This window comes from Mastomys coucha, unplaced genomic scaffold (genome assembly GCF_008632895.1).
Source record: "Mastomys coucha isolate ucsf_1 unplaced genomic scaffold, UCSF_Mcou_1 pScaffold3, whole genome shotgun sequence".
NCBI lineage: Eukaryota > Metazoa > Chordata > Mammalia > Rodentia > Muridae > Mastomys > Mastomys coucha.
In genome coordinates this window covers 45171277-45189617 of record NW_022196909.1, presented here as the reverse complement: position 1 = coordinate 45189617, position 18341 = coordinate 45171277, and the positions used below count along the sequence as shown (strand labels likewise).

The 18341-nt window shown below is 53.6% G+C and overlaps 1 protein-coding gene across 3 annotated transcripts in view; it reads right to left on the bottom strand.

Moving 5' to 3' along the window:
* Positions 1-617: 617 nt before the first annotated feature.
* Positions 618-18341, bottom strand: part of Btbd9 (BTB domain containing 9) — a 364895-nt gene continuing 347171 nt past the window's right edge. For 2 of the 3 annotated variants that reach the window (XM_031346710.1, XM_031346712.1), the window contains exons 10-11: positions 10859-10937; positions 618-3536 (exon numbers count right to left, since the gene is read on the bottom strand). In XM_031346710.1, coding sequence (XP_031202570.1) covers positions 3339-3536; positions 10859-10937 — 277 coding nt within the window. In that variant the 3' untranslated portion in view covers positions 618-3338. The remainder of the gene's footprint in view (positions 3537-10858; positions 10938-18341) is intronic. The other variant, XR_004112166.1, reaches the window with a different exon arrangement.

Here is an 18341-nt window from a genome sequence, read left to right as displayed (position 1 = left end):
CTCCCTTCTGGAGACCCCAGACCCTGAGTATGGGGCATCCCACCTGGTGGCATTAGGGCCACTAATGAGCACAGCCCTCCTCCTGAGGCTGTGTTGTCAGGGTAAAGTCAATGACTGGGCTGCAAAATAACCAGCGCTTGCTCGGTGCCCACGGCGCCGGGCACCTCAGCACAGCTCCAAAACTCCATGTGCCACACAGGAGGCAAAACCAGGCTTAGTGAGGGATCTCCTAGGAGGCACAGGCCTCTATTCTGACACCTCTGTCCCTGTGCAGAGGGAGGCCCGGAGTCCCAGGCAGGACTGAGCCATGTCCAGTGCCAAGCAGCTTTGGCACACCAGGCTCCACCCTAGACACAGGTTTCACCCTATTCCCCCGTGGTCTGCAGAGGCTGCGACTGTGACCCTGTTGCCTTCTGAGTTAGAGCAGATTGACTGCTCAGCTGTGCGCTCAGAGCTCTGACTTGCTGGAGACGGCTCAACTACTAAGCAATTTTTTTTCTGCACAATTCAGAACTCATTGGTGGGGAGGCGAGGAACCAGTCTAACAAACACGTCCCTCTCCTACTGAAAAGAATTTCTTTTCCGGACGCTTCTAGGAATGAAACACTTGTGATGTGTCAGGAATCAACACTTCATTTAATAAGACTGGAAAAGTGACAGCTGGAAGAGCCATTGAGAAGGACCCACATCTACCATGGGCTTGCGGCCCCACTAAGATCAGAAGTACCGAGGGTTTAGGAAACCCTGAACCCACCCCATAGCCCCGAAATCTCCCTGTCCAGCACCCTAATTGTTACCTGGGAGTCCCTATGGGTGAGACTGAATACTTCTCAGAGCCCCAGTGATGACGTCTGCCATACTAAAGAACATGATCAAAGGGCAGGAGGCTCTGCCTGGAAGCAGGTGCCATTCCAAAGCTGGCACAAGGCATCAGGTGGGAGCCACACCTCCAAGCTGAGCCCACGGGGGTCACATTCACACTTGTCCTTAGGAGCAAGGGCAGGGCTGAGGGAGCCACAGTTCACATTGCTTCAGACCCTTAGAGCTTGATTGTGGCCCTTCCCAGCACCTAAAGGGTCCTTCGAGTCAGCATCACCTCGCACGGTGCCAGGGCTCCTTGGTGCACGAGTGTCAGCACTTCTGCTCAGCCCACACTTGCAGTTTGTTGGCTCAGGAGATAATCCTGCAGGGGACAAGGCAGGCTCTAGCTCACCTATGTCCCCTGGAGACAGGGATCTTACCTTAGATGTGGCCAGGACACCCTTGGCAGTGGCATCTCGGCATATGCCCATCAGCCAAGGGTAGGTACACTCCTGTGTCTAGTGGGAGGTGTGTCCTCGTGCATCCTGAGAGGTGTCAATCCAAGAAAGGTGTCCCAAGGGCAGCCTGGGACCCAGCCCAGGTGACTGAGGGCTTGTCTCTGAACCCCCCACCCCCTGCACCGGTGACTTTTCTGTCCCATCTCCCCTCCTGCGTTTCTGAGGACACCACGGCAGCGCACACACTAAAGGTAAGCAGCCTCTATGGTCTTAGAACCTGAATGCACAATCATTGGGGGTTGGATGGTGGGGGTCTGAAGGCAGAAAGGAAGCCACAAGGCATGGGTCTTGGATGACAGTCTGGGCTAGCCAGACGGGAAATGAGCGCCTAGCATGACGGGTGTGTGTGGTGACATCTGGGGTGGACACCAGGGGCTCCTTGCCAGCTCAGACCCACAGCCCCAGGGAAGCCGCTGGGTCCCAGGCCTGGGCCTGCATCGTGTCTTCTGTCTTTAAATGTTCCGTGGCAGCATGTGCTATCTCATACCTATAGGCTCAGAACTCAGGGTGCTGACGTAGGAGGACTGCCACGAGTGTGGCTAACCTGGGCTACAGAAGGAGGGGCTACCTTAAGCAAATGACCAACAAAACTAACAAGCTGTGACACTTATCTTCCATCCCTCACAGGACTGGGGTCCCTTGTGCACTGGCAGGGAGTACTGCTTGCTAGAGATACTGGCAACTCTGGGCTGGATGCTGCCAAAGGCAGCGCCCCACACTCAATAATGAGCCCTGCCATCCATCCATGGGTCTCTGAACCAAGAGCTCTCCTTACCAAAGGCAGCCACACCACACAGCAAAATGAAGCCAGAGGTTCAGACTTGACTCATCCCCCTGGGCACCAGCTGTGCCATCCTAGGCCTGAACTCACAGGAAGATGGCCCGCATTGTAGCTGAGGTCTCTTCCCTGTGGACCAGCCATTCCAATGAAAACTCAGAAAGCTGGCTGACCCATCCTTTCACTTCTAGGACTGGACTAGACCTGAAGCCCTGTCGTCCTCCGAGCATGCGAACAGGACATGGGGCCTTGGGATGGAGCACAGAGGCGCAGAGGCTGGAGCTGTTCATGGAAGCCACAGGAGGGACAGAGGGACCGGTGGAGCTGTAGTGGTCAAAACGGGAAGTGCCTGAGACCTGCTCTTTGCAATCCCAGGTGGATGACTCGGTATGGGAGACTTGATGTTAGTCCCAGGCTCCTGACACACCAGCTGTTGGCTGATCCAAGTCCAAGGGCAGCTGAACCACGAGGCCCAGAAGGGTCAGCCTCGGACTGGGCAAGTGTCTGTTGGCATGGGTTTCGGGTCGGTTCTCAGCAGCTGGCGTAACTGCTTCCTCCCAGGTGAGCATCAGGAACAGGTTAGCAGGGCGGCAATCCGATCATTTATTGACTCCAGTGTCCACAGACTGATCTGCACATCGTGTGTCTGGTTGAACTTCAAAGATTTTCCTTGGCAGGCTGGGTGCCATGATGGCTACATCTGGTCTCTTTTAGGAGGGACAAGCTTTTGCTCTGCCCGTGGGCAAGCATCGGAGACTGAGGAAGACCTTTGTAAGGGGCCAGAGCAATCCACAGGCCTTCAACACCCTGACTTAGCTGGTGGAGAAGACCTATAGAACTACAAACCATCAAGTGGCGAGTGCAGAGGGGACACTCGGAGCGGGGGCCTCCAGGCTGGAGGGTGAGCTCTCTTCTGGTTCTGTCAAGGCCTGGGGTACCTTTTTTTTTTTTTTTTTTTTTTTTTTAAATTCATGCCAGCTTGGGCCTGTTGTAGATTCCTTCAGTACTGGTACCTGGGTTAGATTAGAGGTAGGGGTTGATGGTGGGCTTGAAGAATCGAGACCCACTTCCTCCCCCTGGAGACTGCCTGAGGAACGGGGAGAACACAGGCACCCTTCAGTCCCCGGATGGAAAAAACCTGGTTGGAGTGGGTTCTGCAGCCAGGCCTATTCCTCCCAGGGACGGGGGAGGACGCTGCTCCATCCAGGCCCACCAGAGTCGCGCTACATCCTCTGCCTGTTTTATTGGTTCTGTTGGTTGGGTGAGTGTGAGTTGGGGCCCGGACTCGGCGGTAGTGAGCTGGCGCTGGGTGCCCGCGGTGTGTGAGGGTCGAGCTGCTGAGCAGGGGTGTTGAGGTCCCCTGTCCCTGGCTCCTCACTGGTGTCCTCCTTCTGGCTGCTCTGCTGCTCCGGACACTCAAAGTGGACACAGTGGAACACCTGGGAGAGAAAGGAAAGGCCCGTGAGAGACAGCTCGGCCTGGGGCCCGGAGCTGGGAGCAAGGCCTGTTTGGTGTCAGCACTGGGTAACTCCTGGCCGCCCAGCTCACTTCTTGCCTGCTTCGGACACCTGAAAGCAGCAAGGAGGATCAGAGCACTGTGGTCAGATCCCATACATAAAAAAGATGGATCGGCCCAACGTTACACAAGCCCAGCATGGACGCATCAGCAGTGCCCTGGCTGGACCACTCAGCGCTGGCTTTTCTCCTCCGGCTGGGTCCTTTGGGAGAGCCTGACCTGCCTGCTGAGCCGTCTCCCCAGCCCCTGTTCACTCTTGCACACGGTAGTTGGGTAGGAGGAACACAGTGCTGCTGGCTCCATCATCACCTAAGTACCCACCCGACAGGCCGGGGTGTTCACACGTGAGGTAGGGCGAAAGGATGGTGTGGGAAGTCCAGCTCCACAAAGGAGTATGAATACCAGGTAAAGCAGGCCTGCCGGTGCCTGCCTGTAACCTGGCACTGGGTGAGCAGAGGCAGGAGCATCAGGACACCAGCCCTGACTCAAAACACCAAGAAAAGGGAGGCCAGGGTATAGAGGCCAGGGTATAGCCACAGGAGGCCAGGGTATAGCCACAGGGCATCGCTCCATACCCAGACCTGCCTATAGCCAACAAGGCCCTGCAGCGACAAGAGAGCTCTACTAGCGCCTGAGCCAGGGACCAAGCTTTATTCAGACCTGGGCTGGGCCAGCCTGAAGCATGAGTCACCTGGCTGAGGGAATGTTGTCCCCTCCTGCTAAGGGCAGCAGTGAGCTCCAGGCAGTGCAGGGCCAGCCGGGCACAGCACCGACTGTAAACAGTGCACAAGGCCCACAGAGAACTACACCGTGTAGGTGGGACAGACAGGCTCCAGCGTGCTGGGAGCTTTGAGGTAGCATGGGGGGCGCACTTTCTGGATGCCTATCCTGAGCTCTCTGGAGGATGGGAACCCTGTTCTCAGTAGTCAGGGGCTTCAGCAGGGAGGGAGTGAGAGAGGTCAGCCTCTGAGGACGGACGAGGTGTCTGAGGCACAAGTCAGGAAGGACAGACAGGTGGCCGTACAGAGAAGGGGTGGGGAGGCAGTGCTATTGCTTAGCTTTAGGAACTAAAGGTTGAGAGAGCGAGCAGGGGGCAGGGGAGGGAGGTGCGGGGCTGAGGCAGGGCCTGAACTGGAGCTGGACCCAGAGACTTCTAGACACAGTTGACTCTTGAAAACCAAACTGCTAGAAAAAGTGTGTGTGACAAACTCAAATACTGTTTAGAGAAAGCTGGTGACAAACCTTTAAACTTTCAGGCACCATGAGGTAAAGGAGCAGTTTAAAGTTGGAAGGAATAGGTTTTAAAGAAAACTGAAAAGAAAGAAGAGGAGCTGCAGCAGTGGATGGCAGACGCAGTGACAGGAGCTGCAGAGGGCACGATCCTGCAGTGACCCTCGGGCTCAGGCAGGCTGTTGAAGACTTAGGCTCCAGGTAGCCCTCATCTGTCCCTCCCTCACACAGATGCCCTCAGAGGCTCGGGTCTTTTCAATGTACAGCACCAATTCTGACCAGTTTGGTCCTAGGGTGGAGCCCAGCAGTCTAGAGCTGGGGAATGCACTCACCATGGTGGCGAGTGGAAGCTTCCTCGCTTACTGCCTGCCCACTGCCCACGTACAGGGTGCTCACAGTGGAGCCTTGTCGGCATCCACGGTCAGGAGCACAGGTGCCTGGAGTGAGCCTTAGGGACACTCTGGAGGACTGGTCCTCACACTACAGAGAAGGCTGTACACACTGGGCCCTACAGAGCTACGAGGTAGACAGGATGAGCATGGCCTTCAGACAGAGGGACCACTGGAGGGGACCACTGGAGGACACCTAGGCCGGGGTCTGGCTATAGGACCTCACTCCGGCACCTGCCTTCCCCTGGCTCTGGTCACCCCTCTGTGAACGCTGTGCCTGGCTCAGCGATCCCAGCAACACTCCCAGCTCAGGGCAGCCATATGCAGCCGTGCCTGCATTACCAAAGAGGCTTCTGAGCACCCCAGTGCGTGCAGCTCCCCAGCACCAGCACACACAGCAGGCCCCTTCCCTTTGACCCCAAACACCTTCCAGTTTGTCCAAGGATCTCTAGAAGGGCCTGTACTTGAAGGCCTCTGATCCCTTACACCTGAGGGCAGCAGCCGTGCTGGGCCTGACTTAGGGAAGGTAGCCCCCTGCTTCTGCAACTTGTCTGGAAATGGTGGGGGGAGCTAATGGCTTGAGCAAGTGTGGCCCACAGAGGGCCTTGGAAATGTTCCTGACCCACCTCCTCCCCTCCCCTCTCCCCGCCAGGCACTTGTGGGCCTTGCACAAGGTGAAATGGGTAAGTCCTGGCTTTCTCTTCGCTCAGGAGCTGGTGTGATTCAATTTCTCTCCTCGGAAGCTTCCCTAGACTGCAATACTCCTCGGGAAGGATGTGACTAAAAGTGAATGAGGCGTACCGGGCAGAGCCACACTTGTGATTTATGCAAAGCCATTACCATGGTCTCCGAGTCATTTTCCCTTCAAGTTTTGGGCAATCGTGTATCCCATTAGCCTGTTTGATTGCTCTGCTCAGGAAGGGGCACCTTCGCTGAACCATCTTCAGCGGCCCAGATCTCTCCCCCGAGAGGAGAGGCCAATTTGCAATGTAGTCATGTATATGGATCCGGCCCAGCTGTCTTCACACCCTGTGTCCTTTCTTGTGGCTGCTGTTTATCACGATGCCAGGCTCTCTGGGAGCTGTGTGTCTGTAATCCTGGTGTGTCTGAAATGGTCTAGCATGCCCCTTCTGGGAGCCTGTGCGGTGTACGTGCGCTGGCCTGGCCCCTTCTGAAATTCTGCGGATTCCCTGTTCTTTCAGTTAAACCATGGGCTTCCTTTTTCAATGTTTTTATAGAAGGCAGAGGAGAGTATGGGGAGTGGGAGGGGAACGAGAAGGGAGGAGAGGGATGGTGAGGTGGACCTATTAGCCGAAGAGCCCACTGTGAATTGCAGCAGAAATTGAGAAAAGGGAATAAATACTGATCAATGACTTGTTTCTCAGCTGAGTAATTTGCACAGAGCACGTTCCTGCCAAGCGGTACAAAATAGCATTTCTGATCCACACTTCTGACTCGCATGTCCAAGTTCTCTATCTTTATAAACAGGGCCTTCCTCTCCCTGGATGCCCACAAGTAGAAGAAGGCTTGAGGACTGTCCCTCTGTTCCAGGACCGCACCCATCCCCATGTCGCCTGTTATGGCAGCTGGTGACCTCTCTCTTGCCTCCTGCTTACCTCAGAGACCTAAAAGTCCCCTCCAGTGACACACTTGCCCTAATCTCTCCAATCTTTTCAAATAGTATAGCTTTCCGGTGACTGAGCATTCAAATCTGTAAGTCTATGGAGGCCATTCTATTCAGGTCCCCACAAGGCTATTTTCAAACCAGGGAGCACTTTATAGGGAGGCATCTGGGAGAGAAAGGTTGGGACAGGGCTTCGTGAAGTCCAGAATGGCCTGGAATTCATTACATACCTGAGGGAGGCCCAGGACTCCTGATCTTTCTGTCTCTACTTCCCAAGTGCTGGATTAAAGGCGTGCAGCTCAGTATTAAGACGTGAGTATTATTTTATATGAGTATTTATCCCTAGGCATGGAATTAATATTCTGGTGACAATGCCTAGGCACAGTGGCTTCCTCCTGTCTACGGAGAGCTACAACCCTACTGTTTGGAAAGTTCTGGAAAAATGTAACCTTTCCCTAGGTAGAGAGAGCTACAATCTTTTCCCTCCTCTTCTTTCTCCTGTTTGGTGTGAGTGCGTTTCTGAGTTGGCCTTCTGAATGGATTGAGAGTCACCTAGGAGACGGGTGTCCTGTGAAGGCATTTCCAGAAGGGCCTGACCCGGAATCCATGCTGCGCTTGACTGTGAGCACCACCCTGCTACCGTGTGTGAGCGCACGTGGCCCAGTGACCAGGGCTCAAGTGTTCCTTCTGGACCAGAGGACACAAAGCCTAACCAGGGTGAATGGTTAAAGGGCCTCTTGTTAGTTTGTGGGGAAACTTCCAAGTCATTTAAGAGCAAACCAAACCCACAGAACAAGGGTGGGGAGCATCCCTGGTCCCGGGTCTCTGGGATGCCTGAGTCCCCAGTGTAGGCAGATGTGGCCTGGCCAGGGCCTACTCACCTGGGGTCATGGAGTGGTGGGAGGGAGGTGGCAAAATGTGGCAGTGTGGCCTGTCCCCACCACATGCCAGCTGTTTCTGTGTGGCCCCTTTGGCCTTTCCACAGGCACCTAACCTCCACTCAGTGCCTCGTGCTGCTCAAGTCTGCGCTCCTCCCTGACCTTACTCTACATTGCTCCTCCCCCCATCTTCTCGCCCTCTCCTCCTAGGACAACCAACAGGACACAACCTTGGGCAAGACTCCAGCTCTCCCTCCTCCCTCCTCTTCTCACTAGTGATCCCTGAGAGCTGACTCCTGCACCGACACTCTGACCCCACCCACCCTGTGGAGGGCTGCTATGTGCCATGCCATGGTCTCCACTCTCAGGAGCTGCAGTGCAGGGCACTGGCCTACTCCTCTGAGACCACTCTCCAAGTCCAGCTGTCTGCGTACCCAGGCCACTGCTGCCCTCACACCACTGCCTCTCTGGCAGCACACAGCACCCTGTCCACGGTACCACATGAGCCTGTGTGTGCCAGGCTCGCTCATGCTGTACACTCCAGGAGCGCCAGTCTCTCCACAGCAATAGGGGGCTGCAGGCTGGGGCTGTCTCATGCAGGGCGGGGCTGTCTTCTCTATTTGCTCTGAGTCTGCAGCCACCTGCTGTTGGCTGCCTGTCTGCAGCTGCACTGAGGGCCTTCTGGGCCTAGTTGTCTCCAGGGAGAACCCTGAAGGACAGTCCTTCAGGGGTCAGAGCAGATGCCAGAGGAGGTCTGGAAAATAATTACCCCAGGCCAGCAATGAACATTTATTTAGTTTTTCTAGAGTCTGTTTCCCTGGCTTTATTTTCCCACTAAAGCCACATGTTGCTATGGGAACGAGGTCACACTAGGATCCCAGAACCACTCACAGGCCCCTCAGCTTGGAAGGCAGCTCAAGCAGCCAAATGCAGACCTGCCCTGCTGCTGCTGCTGCTGGCCAGGGAGACCCTTCTGCAGTGAGCTCATAGCTGGTTACTATTCCTGATATGGGCATCAAGAGTGGGATGACCTGCAGGCCCCTCTAGATGCCCTCAGGATGCTCAGCAGAGAAAGGCCACCCTACAGCCATCCCTGGGCATGCCCGCATCAGGACCACTGCAGATACTGTACTCCTGTCCACCATTTGAAACATGACTTAGAAAGAAATGTTACTTGAGTACAGGGTTCTTCAAGAGGACTCTGCCAGGTGGAGAGGCTGCAGTCCCTAGACATGCTCACCCTCAGCTTCCCCCTAGGCCTAGCACGTTTGTTGCACAAAGCAAGCCCATGAGCATATGAAGCAGTTACCTCAGGTACAGGCCAGCGAGGAGCGGCACCCACTTTAGCACCTCATTGTCATGATTTTCAGGAAGACACAGCAGTCAGATGTTAGGGACCACCCTGACTGGATATAACACTGTCCCTGGCCCACCCCAACTCTTAGGAAGGTGACTTTTCACCATCAAGGGGCCATGGTACAAAAGCTCTGAGAACTGTAGACTAGGGAGGATCTTCCTGGACGGGGAATAATTATATATCCTGGCCCTGGAAGGCTAGCCTCCTGAGGTGTGAGAAACACAGGTATCTGTTCTGACAGCAGGCTACAGGTTCCCCTGGGCTGACAGAACAGTGCCCTCCTGGACATCGCCCCTAGCTTCCTTTCCCTGGCTGGCCCCATCATCAGCTAACTGCCTGGGCCACGTCGGCTGTCCCTCCACGCTGCCCCAGGAGCTCTGTTCTCCAGCTCCGAGGCATCCTCCTTCCTACTCTCACTCTGCCCTGACAGAGACACCGCTTGACCAGAGGGTACCCCCAAGCCCAGTGGGACAGCAAGAAACGTTCTGTCTGTGTGGGCTACATCCTCACGTCTCCAGGGAGACGCAGATTTCTTGCGCCTTCAGTTCGCTCTCAGGATGACAATTTAAGGATTCTACCTTGAAGCCCTCCCTGTTCTGTCATGAACCTTGTGATTTAAGATGTCTTCCAGTTGGCTACCAACCTACTCAGGAAGGAAGGTTCAGACAACTAACTACCTGTAAAAGCGTCAGCAGGCTTACTCTTTTGAAATTTCCAGGTTAGTGTGGCAGAAATAGGAGAACACAATGGAGGTTCTATTTACAAGCTCTTCTGTGTAAGAAACCATTGTGGCTGTGACTCGTTAGTATCCTAAATAAGTAAAAAAGCAAAACCAGATTGAAGCACTAGACACACTGCGATACTTTCTGGAAGAAGGGACCTCGTTGTGAAAACAACTGTCACATCTGGGCCAGCTCTAGTGGGGTCAGGTGCAAATGACAATGTAGAGTCCTTTTCCCCAGAAGCGGGAGAAGCCCCTTCCCAGCATTCCTTTTGTCTGTCTTGTCCTTTCGTTCGCTAGCTAACATGTTTTCCCTTCACACATGGGGACACTGGCCAGGGCAGCCCGAGTTCTCCAGAACTTTACCCCAGACTTGCACTCGGGCTTACAGGAGTCCCCACACTAGAGAAGACAAGGCAGGAGGCCAGCAAGTGGCTCACTGGTGTGGGCGCTAATGCCACAGGCTTCCCTTCTATGGTATCACCCACCCATGAAAACACCAGCACTTCTGGCTAGAGTGCACTGCACGCTAGCTACATGCCAAGCACAGAGGTCCCCGTGTGCTCTGGTGGCTCTGGAAGAAGCAGAAGTGACAATGACGTGGTGTAAGCATGTCCATTACTTTAGGCTTCACATTTTGCTCTTGGTTTCCATCTTTAATTGGAGCCCTTCGGAGGTATGTGTGCTAATGTGGAACATTGACAGAGCAAGAGAGTGAGGGTGCCCAGGGACAATGGCTGGGTCACCCGCACGGCATACAGGGACAGCAGCTCGGTCACTTCCCTGGTGCTGTGCAGAGCACTACAGTGACTCAGAGGGCTGAGGACTCAGAGGAGGACCGGTCACGTGCTCGCTCTTATGTTGATTCTGCCCAGGCTGGCACAAGAAGCCAAGGAGCAGCTGTGGGCTTCCACTTGGCAGTGGACAGACACAGGAGTCTGCCATGCCCTCCTTCATGTGGAGGCAGGGCCAACGGCCCACTTGGGATGCGGTGGGTACCTGGTTGTCAGGAAATGCCGCTGTAGTTCTCAGGAGAGAGCCCTTACCTCATTTGCTGTGTTGTGTGTCCCGACGATTCGGATGAAGGATGCAGGCTGTCTTTCAAAAGTGACGGACTGCCAGGACCTGAAAGGAAACAACCATTTGCCTGGTTAGCTGGTACAGCTGTCCCTGCTGATGGCAGCCCCTGTGCCTGGAGACCCAATCTGCAGGGGGACGAGGATGGAGATGTCACTGAAGGCAGCAGGGAAAGCAGTGCCCCATTTGGGCTCTGCCATCTCCCAGAGCACAGTTAGTGTCTGGGGCTGGGGCTAAGGGTGTGTACCATGTTTGCCTGGTGACAAGAGTAGGTCTGAATGTGCAGAATCAAGGGTGGTGGGAGTTTATGGAAGAGATGTCCTTGTCACAGTGTGGGTGTGGGTGGAGCTAGGCGGGCCTGCCTCCCTGGGCTGCTGCTGGCATCTGTAGGTAATTCAGCACATATGGCAAACCTGATGGTAGAGCGACTGCCCTAGAAGCTGCTGGAAGTAGAGTTCTGAAACAGGGTGGGGGGGCAGTGGCTGGGTGGAACAGGGTGAGGCAGGTTCTGTGCGTCCATGCCAGGGCTGGTCCCGGACAGGCAAGTGCAGAGCAAGGTTCCAGACACAGTCCCACAGGCTTCCCTTCAGGACTGGCCCGGCTCTGGTGGCCTCTGATCTCAGTGTTTATTTTCTGTTCCCTCTCCCACGTATGTGTAGTACTCATGTGCACGGGGAGGTCTTCCTTCCTTCCTTCCTTTCTTTCAAGATGTATTTATTTATTTTTATGTATGTGAATACACTGCCACTGTCTTCAGACACACCTGAAGAGGGCATCAGATCTCATTATAGATGGTTGTGAGCCACCATGTGGCTGCTGGGAATTGAACTCAGGACCTCTGGAAGAGCAGTCAGTGTTCTTAACTGCTGAGCCATCTCTCCAGCCCCTTGAGATGTCTCTCCCTGAACCTAGAGCTTGCCTTCTTTCAGCTAGACTAACTAGCTAGTGAGCTCCGGAAACCTTCCTGCCTCCTTGCACCTCCCTGCCCAGCAACAAAGGAATTCAGGCACCCACTGCTATACCTGGGTTTTAAGTGGGTGCTAGGACCCAAGCTCGGCTCCTCAAGGTCACACAGCAAGCACACCACCCACTGACTGTCACTATTGTCCCAGCTGCAGCCCAGTCAGACAGTTTAAAGACAATGCCCCCTCCTCTGTCTGGGCTAGCTAGCTCTCCTAGAAGCCACCACGCATGCAGGCAGGCAGAGCCCTGCTCCTGGCCTGGCACTCCCCAGCAAATGGGATGCACTGTACCACAAGCTCCGGTCCTATCTTCTACCATCCATGTGAGGAGCCCACGGTTGCTGCCGTCCCTCCCCCACCCCCGCTGCAGGAATGCCAGCTGCTGTGAAGCTGTTTCCTGTAACTGTCTAATTACCAAGTAATGCTAGCAAAGGAAATATATGTATCTGCAGTTGGTTTTTCCCCATTTGGTTTCAGGTGCTCCATCTTCCTTCTCACCCTACGCCTCCCACTGAGCAGGATTCACTGCTGCCTGGACACCAGTCCTCTTAAGGTCATTAAAAAGTCATTACCATCCTGGGCACAAAGGCTCTGCCTCTGGAAGCAGGTTTTTGAAAACAGAGTAAGAAAAATTACTCTCTCTGTAAAAACACTATTACTCACGTATAAAGACAACTCACCTGCCCTTCCCCCACGCATGCCTCTCTGCCTTGCTTCTCAGTGTGTGCGTACATGTGTGTATGTGTGTGTGGAGGGATGTGGGGGTGTTTCTCGTTTTCCTAGACCCTCAGCTCTCGGGGTGCCTGCCAGATGGGAAACTGCATGTGGCTAGGAGGTTTCATGGCTGTGGGGGTCACACAAGTGTGGCACTGAGCTTAGCATCTAGGGGCTGTATGAGGTCCTAGATGTATCAGAACCCAGGCCTCAGCCCAAAAGGAGGTCAGGGTTCATGTTCCAGTTGGCCAGGAATGGGGACACACAAAGCTGTAGCCTTCGTTGAGTCTGAGTCAGAGGGACGTTTCTAGCCCTGCACCTCATTGTCCCAGAGACTTTGCATTTAAGGTAAAAACTACATGTGAGCTCTCGTAGGCCCCATAGAGCACAGTTTGTAGGCGGGCCCAATGTCAGGCCTGTGCCTCTGCCAGAACTTCTGAGTGGAGGCCTATGAAGTGTCCTTGGCAGACAGGTGCCCTCTTCTCTTCATTTCAGCTTTTGCCTGGCCTGAGGCTCTGGGTAGGGCAGCAGCTGAGCAGGAGGGAGCCAGAGTTTGTGGAGTAATAAGATCAGAAGGTCTCAATTTAATACCAATCCTCCATTACATTGCATTAGTATCTAATCACATTAGACTTCATTTCCACTAACACAGCCTGAGAGCTGAATATATGATCTCATTGCCTCCAGAACCAGACTCCGATCCAGAGAGCGAAGTGGGAAGGAAGTCTACCCGGGGCATCAGAGACGAGCATGCCACCCTGCCCCGCAGAAGCCTCCAGAATGTCCCCTAGACTTCGTCAAAATAACGTCACGTGAGTCCCCACAAGGAAACAGAGGGCTTAGGAAGTCACCAGAGCCTTGTTTATAACTGCTGTGTGACCTCAGAGAACACTGCTTGGGGTAAGATCTCGCAGAAGCAAACACCCAGCACATGATGGCAGACCAGCCAAGGCTGTGGTCTGCCACAGGCTTCAGAGGCAGCAGCTTCATGGCCACATTGACACGCTGCCCGGGCAGCACGTCTCAGGAAGGGACAAGATGGCTCCCGCTAACCAGAACCAGCTGATGGGCAGCAGTTCTTTCTAATTTTAAACCTTCACCTTGGAGGGAAGCTCTAAGTTCTATGGGAAGGTGAGACAGTCCATCCTCAGCGATGCTCCTGAAGCCCAGGAAGTGACCAATAAATACATAGGCTTCAGGAAATCCCTGAAACTGACCAGATTCAAAAGGCCCATCCTTCCCCAGTGTATAAAATCAGAAAGGACTGATCAGGGGCACTGACTAAAAGACTCAGCTGCCTGAAAGAGGCTGGGACCAGTTGAGCTGCCCACCTGCTGTGCGGCGAGCTCCAGGTTCCCAGTTCTGTGAGCTGGCGAGCACTCTGGGGCGGGCTTTGGTGATGCGACTGTCTTTGCGTCATTTCTGCTCTTGTAGTAACCTCAAAGGAACTCGCTGGCTCACCAAGTTGGCTTTGGTGGTGTCCTTACTCAGGTTTGCCACTGCTTCCCTGTCTGGGGTGAGGACACATTTGTTCCTGTCCCCCCAGGAATGGTATTACATTATCTAGGCTTGGATGAAGGGTCTGAACAGAAGCCATGGGCCAGAAAACAGACCTGGTCTTCATCTAGAATTTACGACCTATCCAAAATCCCAGCTAGGTGGTGACTCCGTTAAAACCAGTACTCAGGAGGCTGAGACAGGCGGATTCCTGGGAGTTTGAGGCCAGCCTAGTCTACAGAAACAAGTGCTAGGACAGCCAGGGCTACACAGAGAAACCCCATCATGAAAAACAGTAAGATGCTTTATTGCTCTATCAGGACAGTGAGATGGTTCAGTGGGTTATGGAGTCTGCTGCTAAGCCCGCAACTCAGGAAGGAGAGAAAGAACTCCTATAAACTCCTGTGATTTCTACATGCAGATGGGCATAAGCAACACATGCATGCGCACGCGCGCGCGCACACACACACACTTTGGCTGGAATAATTTCCAGAGTACTTTGCGCCAACTCTGTCTACATTTGGGAGTGTGCTATGAGGGGCTACCAGAGGTCAAGGGGCAGGAAGCCTCAGTGCGCTCCACTGTGCTATCCCTGTGTGTCTCCAGCACAGAGGCCTGCCGGCGACAGCAGGTTCAAACCTAGTCTCCTGCAGTTGAGGCAGGACAGACTCCGTTTGGGTCCTGCATTCAGGGCACCTACTCTTGAATCTTAGTTTGAAACTTTTTTTTTTTTTTTTTTTTTTTTAACAGGGTCTCTTTGTGTAGTCCTGGCTGTCCTGGAACTTGTTATTGAAAGCAGGCTGGCCTCGAACTCAGACAGGTCTATTTGCCTCTGCCTCCTAGAGTGCTGGGATTAGAGGTGTGCACCATCACACCCAGCCTCAGTTTGCATTTAGTGAGTTGCTCGGCCTGTCTGGGCCCTTGGTATTCTCATCTACAAAGTGGGAATAAAGCATTTCTGTGTTAGCTCTTACTAAGGGCTAGGGGAAGATGAACGTGGTCAGGACAGCTTCCCTGTGCCTGGCTTGTGAGCTCTCAACTCTGGGCACACTGATCCCCAAGGCTGCCCCTCCCAGAACCCGCAGACAGCTAGGCTTCCGAGAATCTAAATGGATCTGTGAATGCATCCTTGAGTGTGCACCTGCTGGGTGTCCAGGGATCCCTGCACACACAGTTCGGCTGAATGGCACTTACACCCTCATTAGGGAGATGAACCTCCCTACAAACTAATTCAGAAGAATGCAAACCACACCGTGGTCCTGACTCACACTGCTGTTCCAAAAACCTGCTCATGACTTGGGCAACACAAGCAATGCTTTCAATGAAACAGCTATAAATTTTGATGAGGTTCCCAGGCCCACCCACAAAACTCAAAAGCAAGCTAAAAGACGACACACACACACACACACACACACACACACGCACACGACCCTTTAGAGAGGGGAAGCAATGATACTCCCACAGAGCTGATTAAACAAGTCAGAAAACAAGAGATTAAGACAGTCTCTCTAAAGCCCCTGCGGAGGAGTGCGGATTACAAACCATCACAGATAGCAAGTCGGAGATCTAAGTTGGGGCCCAGTGAGAGCCCATCAACAGGAGTGACAAGTGTGGGTCACAGCCACTCTGTCACCTGGCTCCTGACAGAGGCCTCTGAGAACAAGGCAGTGCTACGAACCCTGTAGAGAGCTGAGGACGGTGAGGCAGGACACGAGAAGCAAACTGGGATATCCTGGCTGCCGATTCACAGTCAACAGCAGAGCCAGGACCTAATTGCAATTAGTTTGTCTTTGTCTACCAAAGGCACCATGATAAATTTTCAAGTGCCTTTGTGGCTGGAGCATTAGCTACCCCTCTGGTCTTACTCTTGGGGCCCTATAAGCTACAGACAGGGCTGTATATTACAGAGGTCTGAGCCATGGTGCACATGTACACACACACACACACACACACACACACACACACACACACACACACGAACGTACACACACACATGTATGTATACACACACACATGTACGTACACACACACACACATTCGCGCGCACGCACACATGTACGTACACACACACACACACACACACACACACACACATTCGCGCGTGCACACCCCCACCACCCCCACCCCCACACGCACACGCGCACACACACACTCCAGAAGGCTGACTGGCCATGACCGTCCCTCTGTAGCGACACCCTGAGGAAGCAGGAGGCTTTACTCTTCAGAACAGGCAGGCCCAGATGCCGCCTAAGATCGGGCAATAGCAGGGGAAAGGAACAGACGTATTCTCCAAACTCCACCTTTCTCCATAGTGGAGAGGAGACTTCTACCTTCTCGGAAGATGCAGTTCTCTCTGAAGTGAGGGGGTCTAGGCTCTGGGGAATGATAGAGCAGAGGTGGATCTCTCATAGCCAGAGGCTGGGAATAAATGCCCCAATGGTGACACTCTGAGTCCCTGTCACATCCTCTGCTAGCAGGCTCCTGCACTTTGGGCTTAGACATCAGTGGGAGACTGGACAGAAGGCCTGAAATCATTTCCTAATCTCCTCTTCCTTGTCCTTCCCTCCCTCCTCCTATAAACACTGCTAACTGGCCCTGAGAATAGTGAACAGACCATGGTCCCCTATCCCTAGGAGCTTGTATTCTTACGGTGCAACAAACACCAGTTGATCCCAGTTAAAGAAGAGCCATTGGCAAAATACAGCAGTGTGAGGAACTAAGGCGGGGGGCTCTGTCTAGAGGGTACAGATGACCAGGGTCTTCCTGTAGAGGCAGCTGAGCTCCCACCCTGTACATTTAATGGAGAGGGGCACACCCAGGCAAAAAGCACCCCAGTAAGAAGCCACCAGGAGGCAGTGATGTGCTGTCTGGGCTGAGTGGCAGGGGTCTCCCAGGGACACAGTAGGCCCTGCCTGGTAACTGTGAACGCGTCCATAGAACCATCTGCAGACAGAACACTTCCAGCTAGCTTTCTCAGTGTAAGATGTTTAAAGGTGAACCATCCGTCAAGCACCAGCAAGAAAAGCCTGAACATAAAGGCCAGAAGGAAACAGAAGGAGATGCCTCAGAGGATATAAGACAGAACTTAACCCGTACAACAAAACATCCTCATAGAAGATAAAGAGAGCGCGATTCCCCTGAAATAATGAGATGAAGAGAGCCGTTTGAAAACAAGAAAATACTTCTGTAAATTAAGAACGCCAGCCAAAATAAATAATTAGACAAAAAGATTAGAAGACTTAAGTGGAGGAAATCTCCCTGGATAACAGAGGCAAAGAGCAGAAGGGGACAGAACCGCAAAGCTACAATCCAGTCAGATGCTCCTGTGAGGGAGAAAAGGAGATACCAGCTAGGGAGGCAAAGAAGACAGGCAGGGTCCTCCCTGGGCACAAAGGGCGGAGCTCCCCAGTTACCGAGTCCCCCCACCCCCGTAGGCACGTAATAGGTAAGGAACATCCACACCAAAGCTTGTCTCGGTTCTGGATCTTCAAAAGCTCGCCAGTGTCGCTGGAGAGGGTGAGAGCAGATAGCTGGAGATGGACTCCCGAGTCACAAGATGGAGGGTCCTTCCTTCCCATGCTGGCTCGGTAGCTAGTTCCCAGCCAAGCTGCCTTCCATAGGGTCTCCACGAAAGGACTCAGCTCCAACAGCTCTAAGCCATGTGACCCACAGCACGGCTGAAGAAGGCGAAGACGGATGATGGGCAGGAGATCCAAGAGTGCCATGTCTCAGGGCTACAGTGGGAAGGTTCCCGGACACCTATTAGGACAAATCCATACTGTTCCTACAGAAGGTAGGTGAGGAACCAGAAAAGCTCCTTGACAATACATGGACAGCGAACATAAAAAAGGAGGTAACTTCTACTCCTCTGGGAAAAGGACAGGAGAGCAGGTGACCAGTGTGCCATACACACAGCTTGGTACAGTTTCAGGCCCAGTAACCCAGGCTTCACACACAGTGAAGCCATGGCTGAGGCAGGCAGTGGAGGGAGGGAGGGCACAGAGTGAATCCGACCATCCCAAAGCAGGAAGATGGGTGATAATCTTGACAATGGAATTAAGAAATACCAGGACGCTATCGGGATGTTTTAAAGAAATAGTTAATATTTTTGCATATGAGAGTGTTGCTACATTTACTATCTGTGTACCTGGGGCCCAAAGAGGGCATCAGACCCATTGGGAATGGAGTTCAGAGGGTCTGAGGCACCCCGAGGATGATGGAGACAGAATCTGAGTCCTGTCTGAGTAGCACTGCTCGTAACTTCTGAACCTGTCTCTAG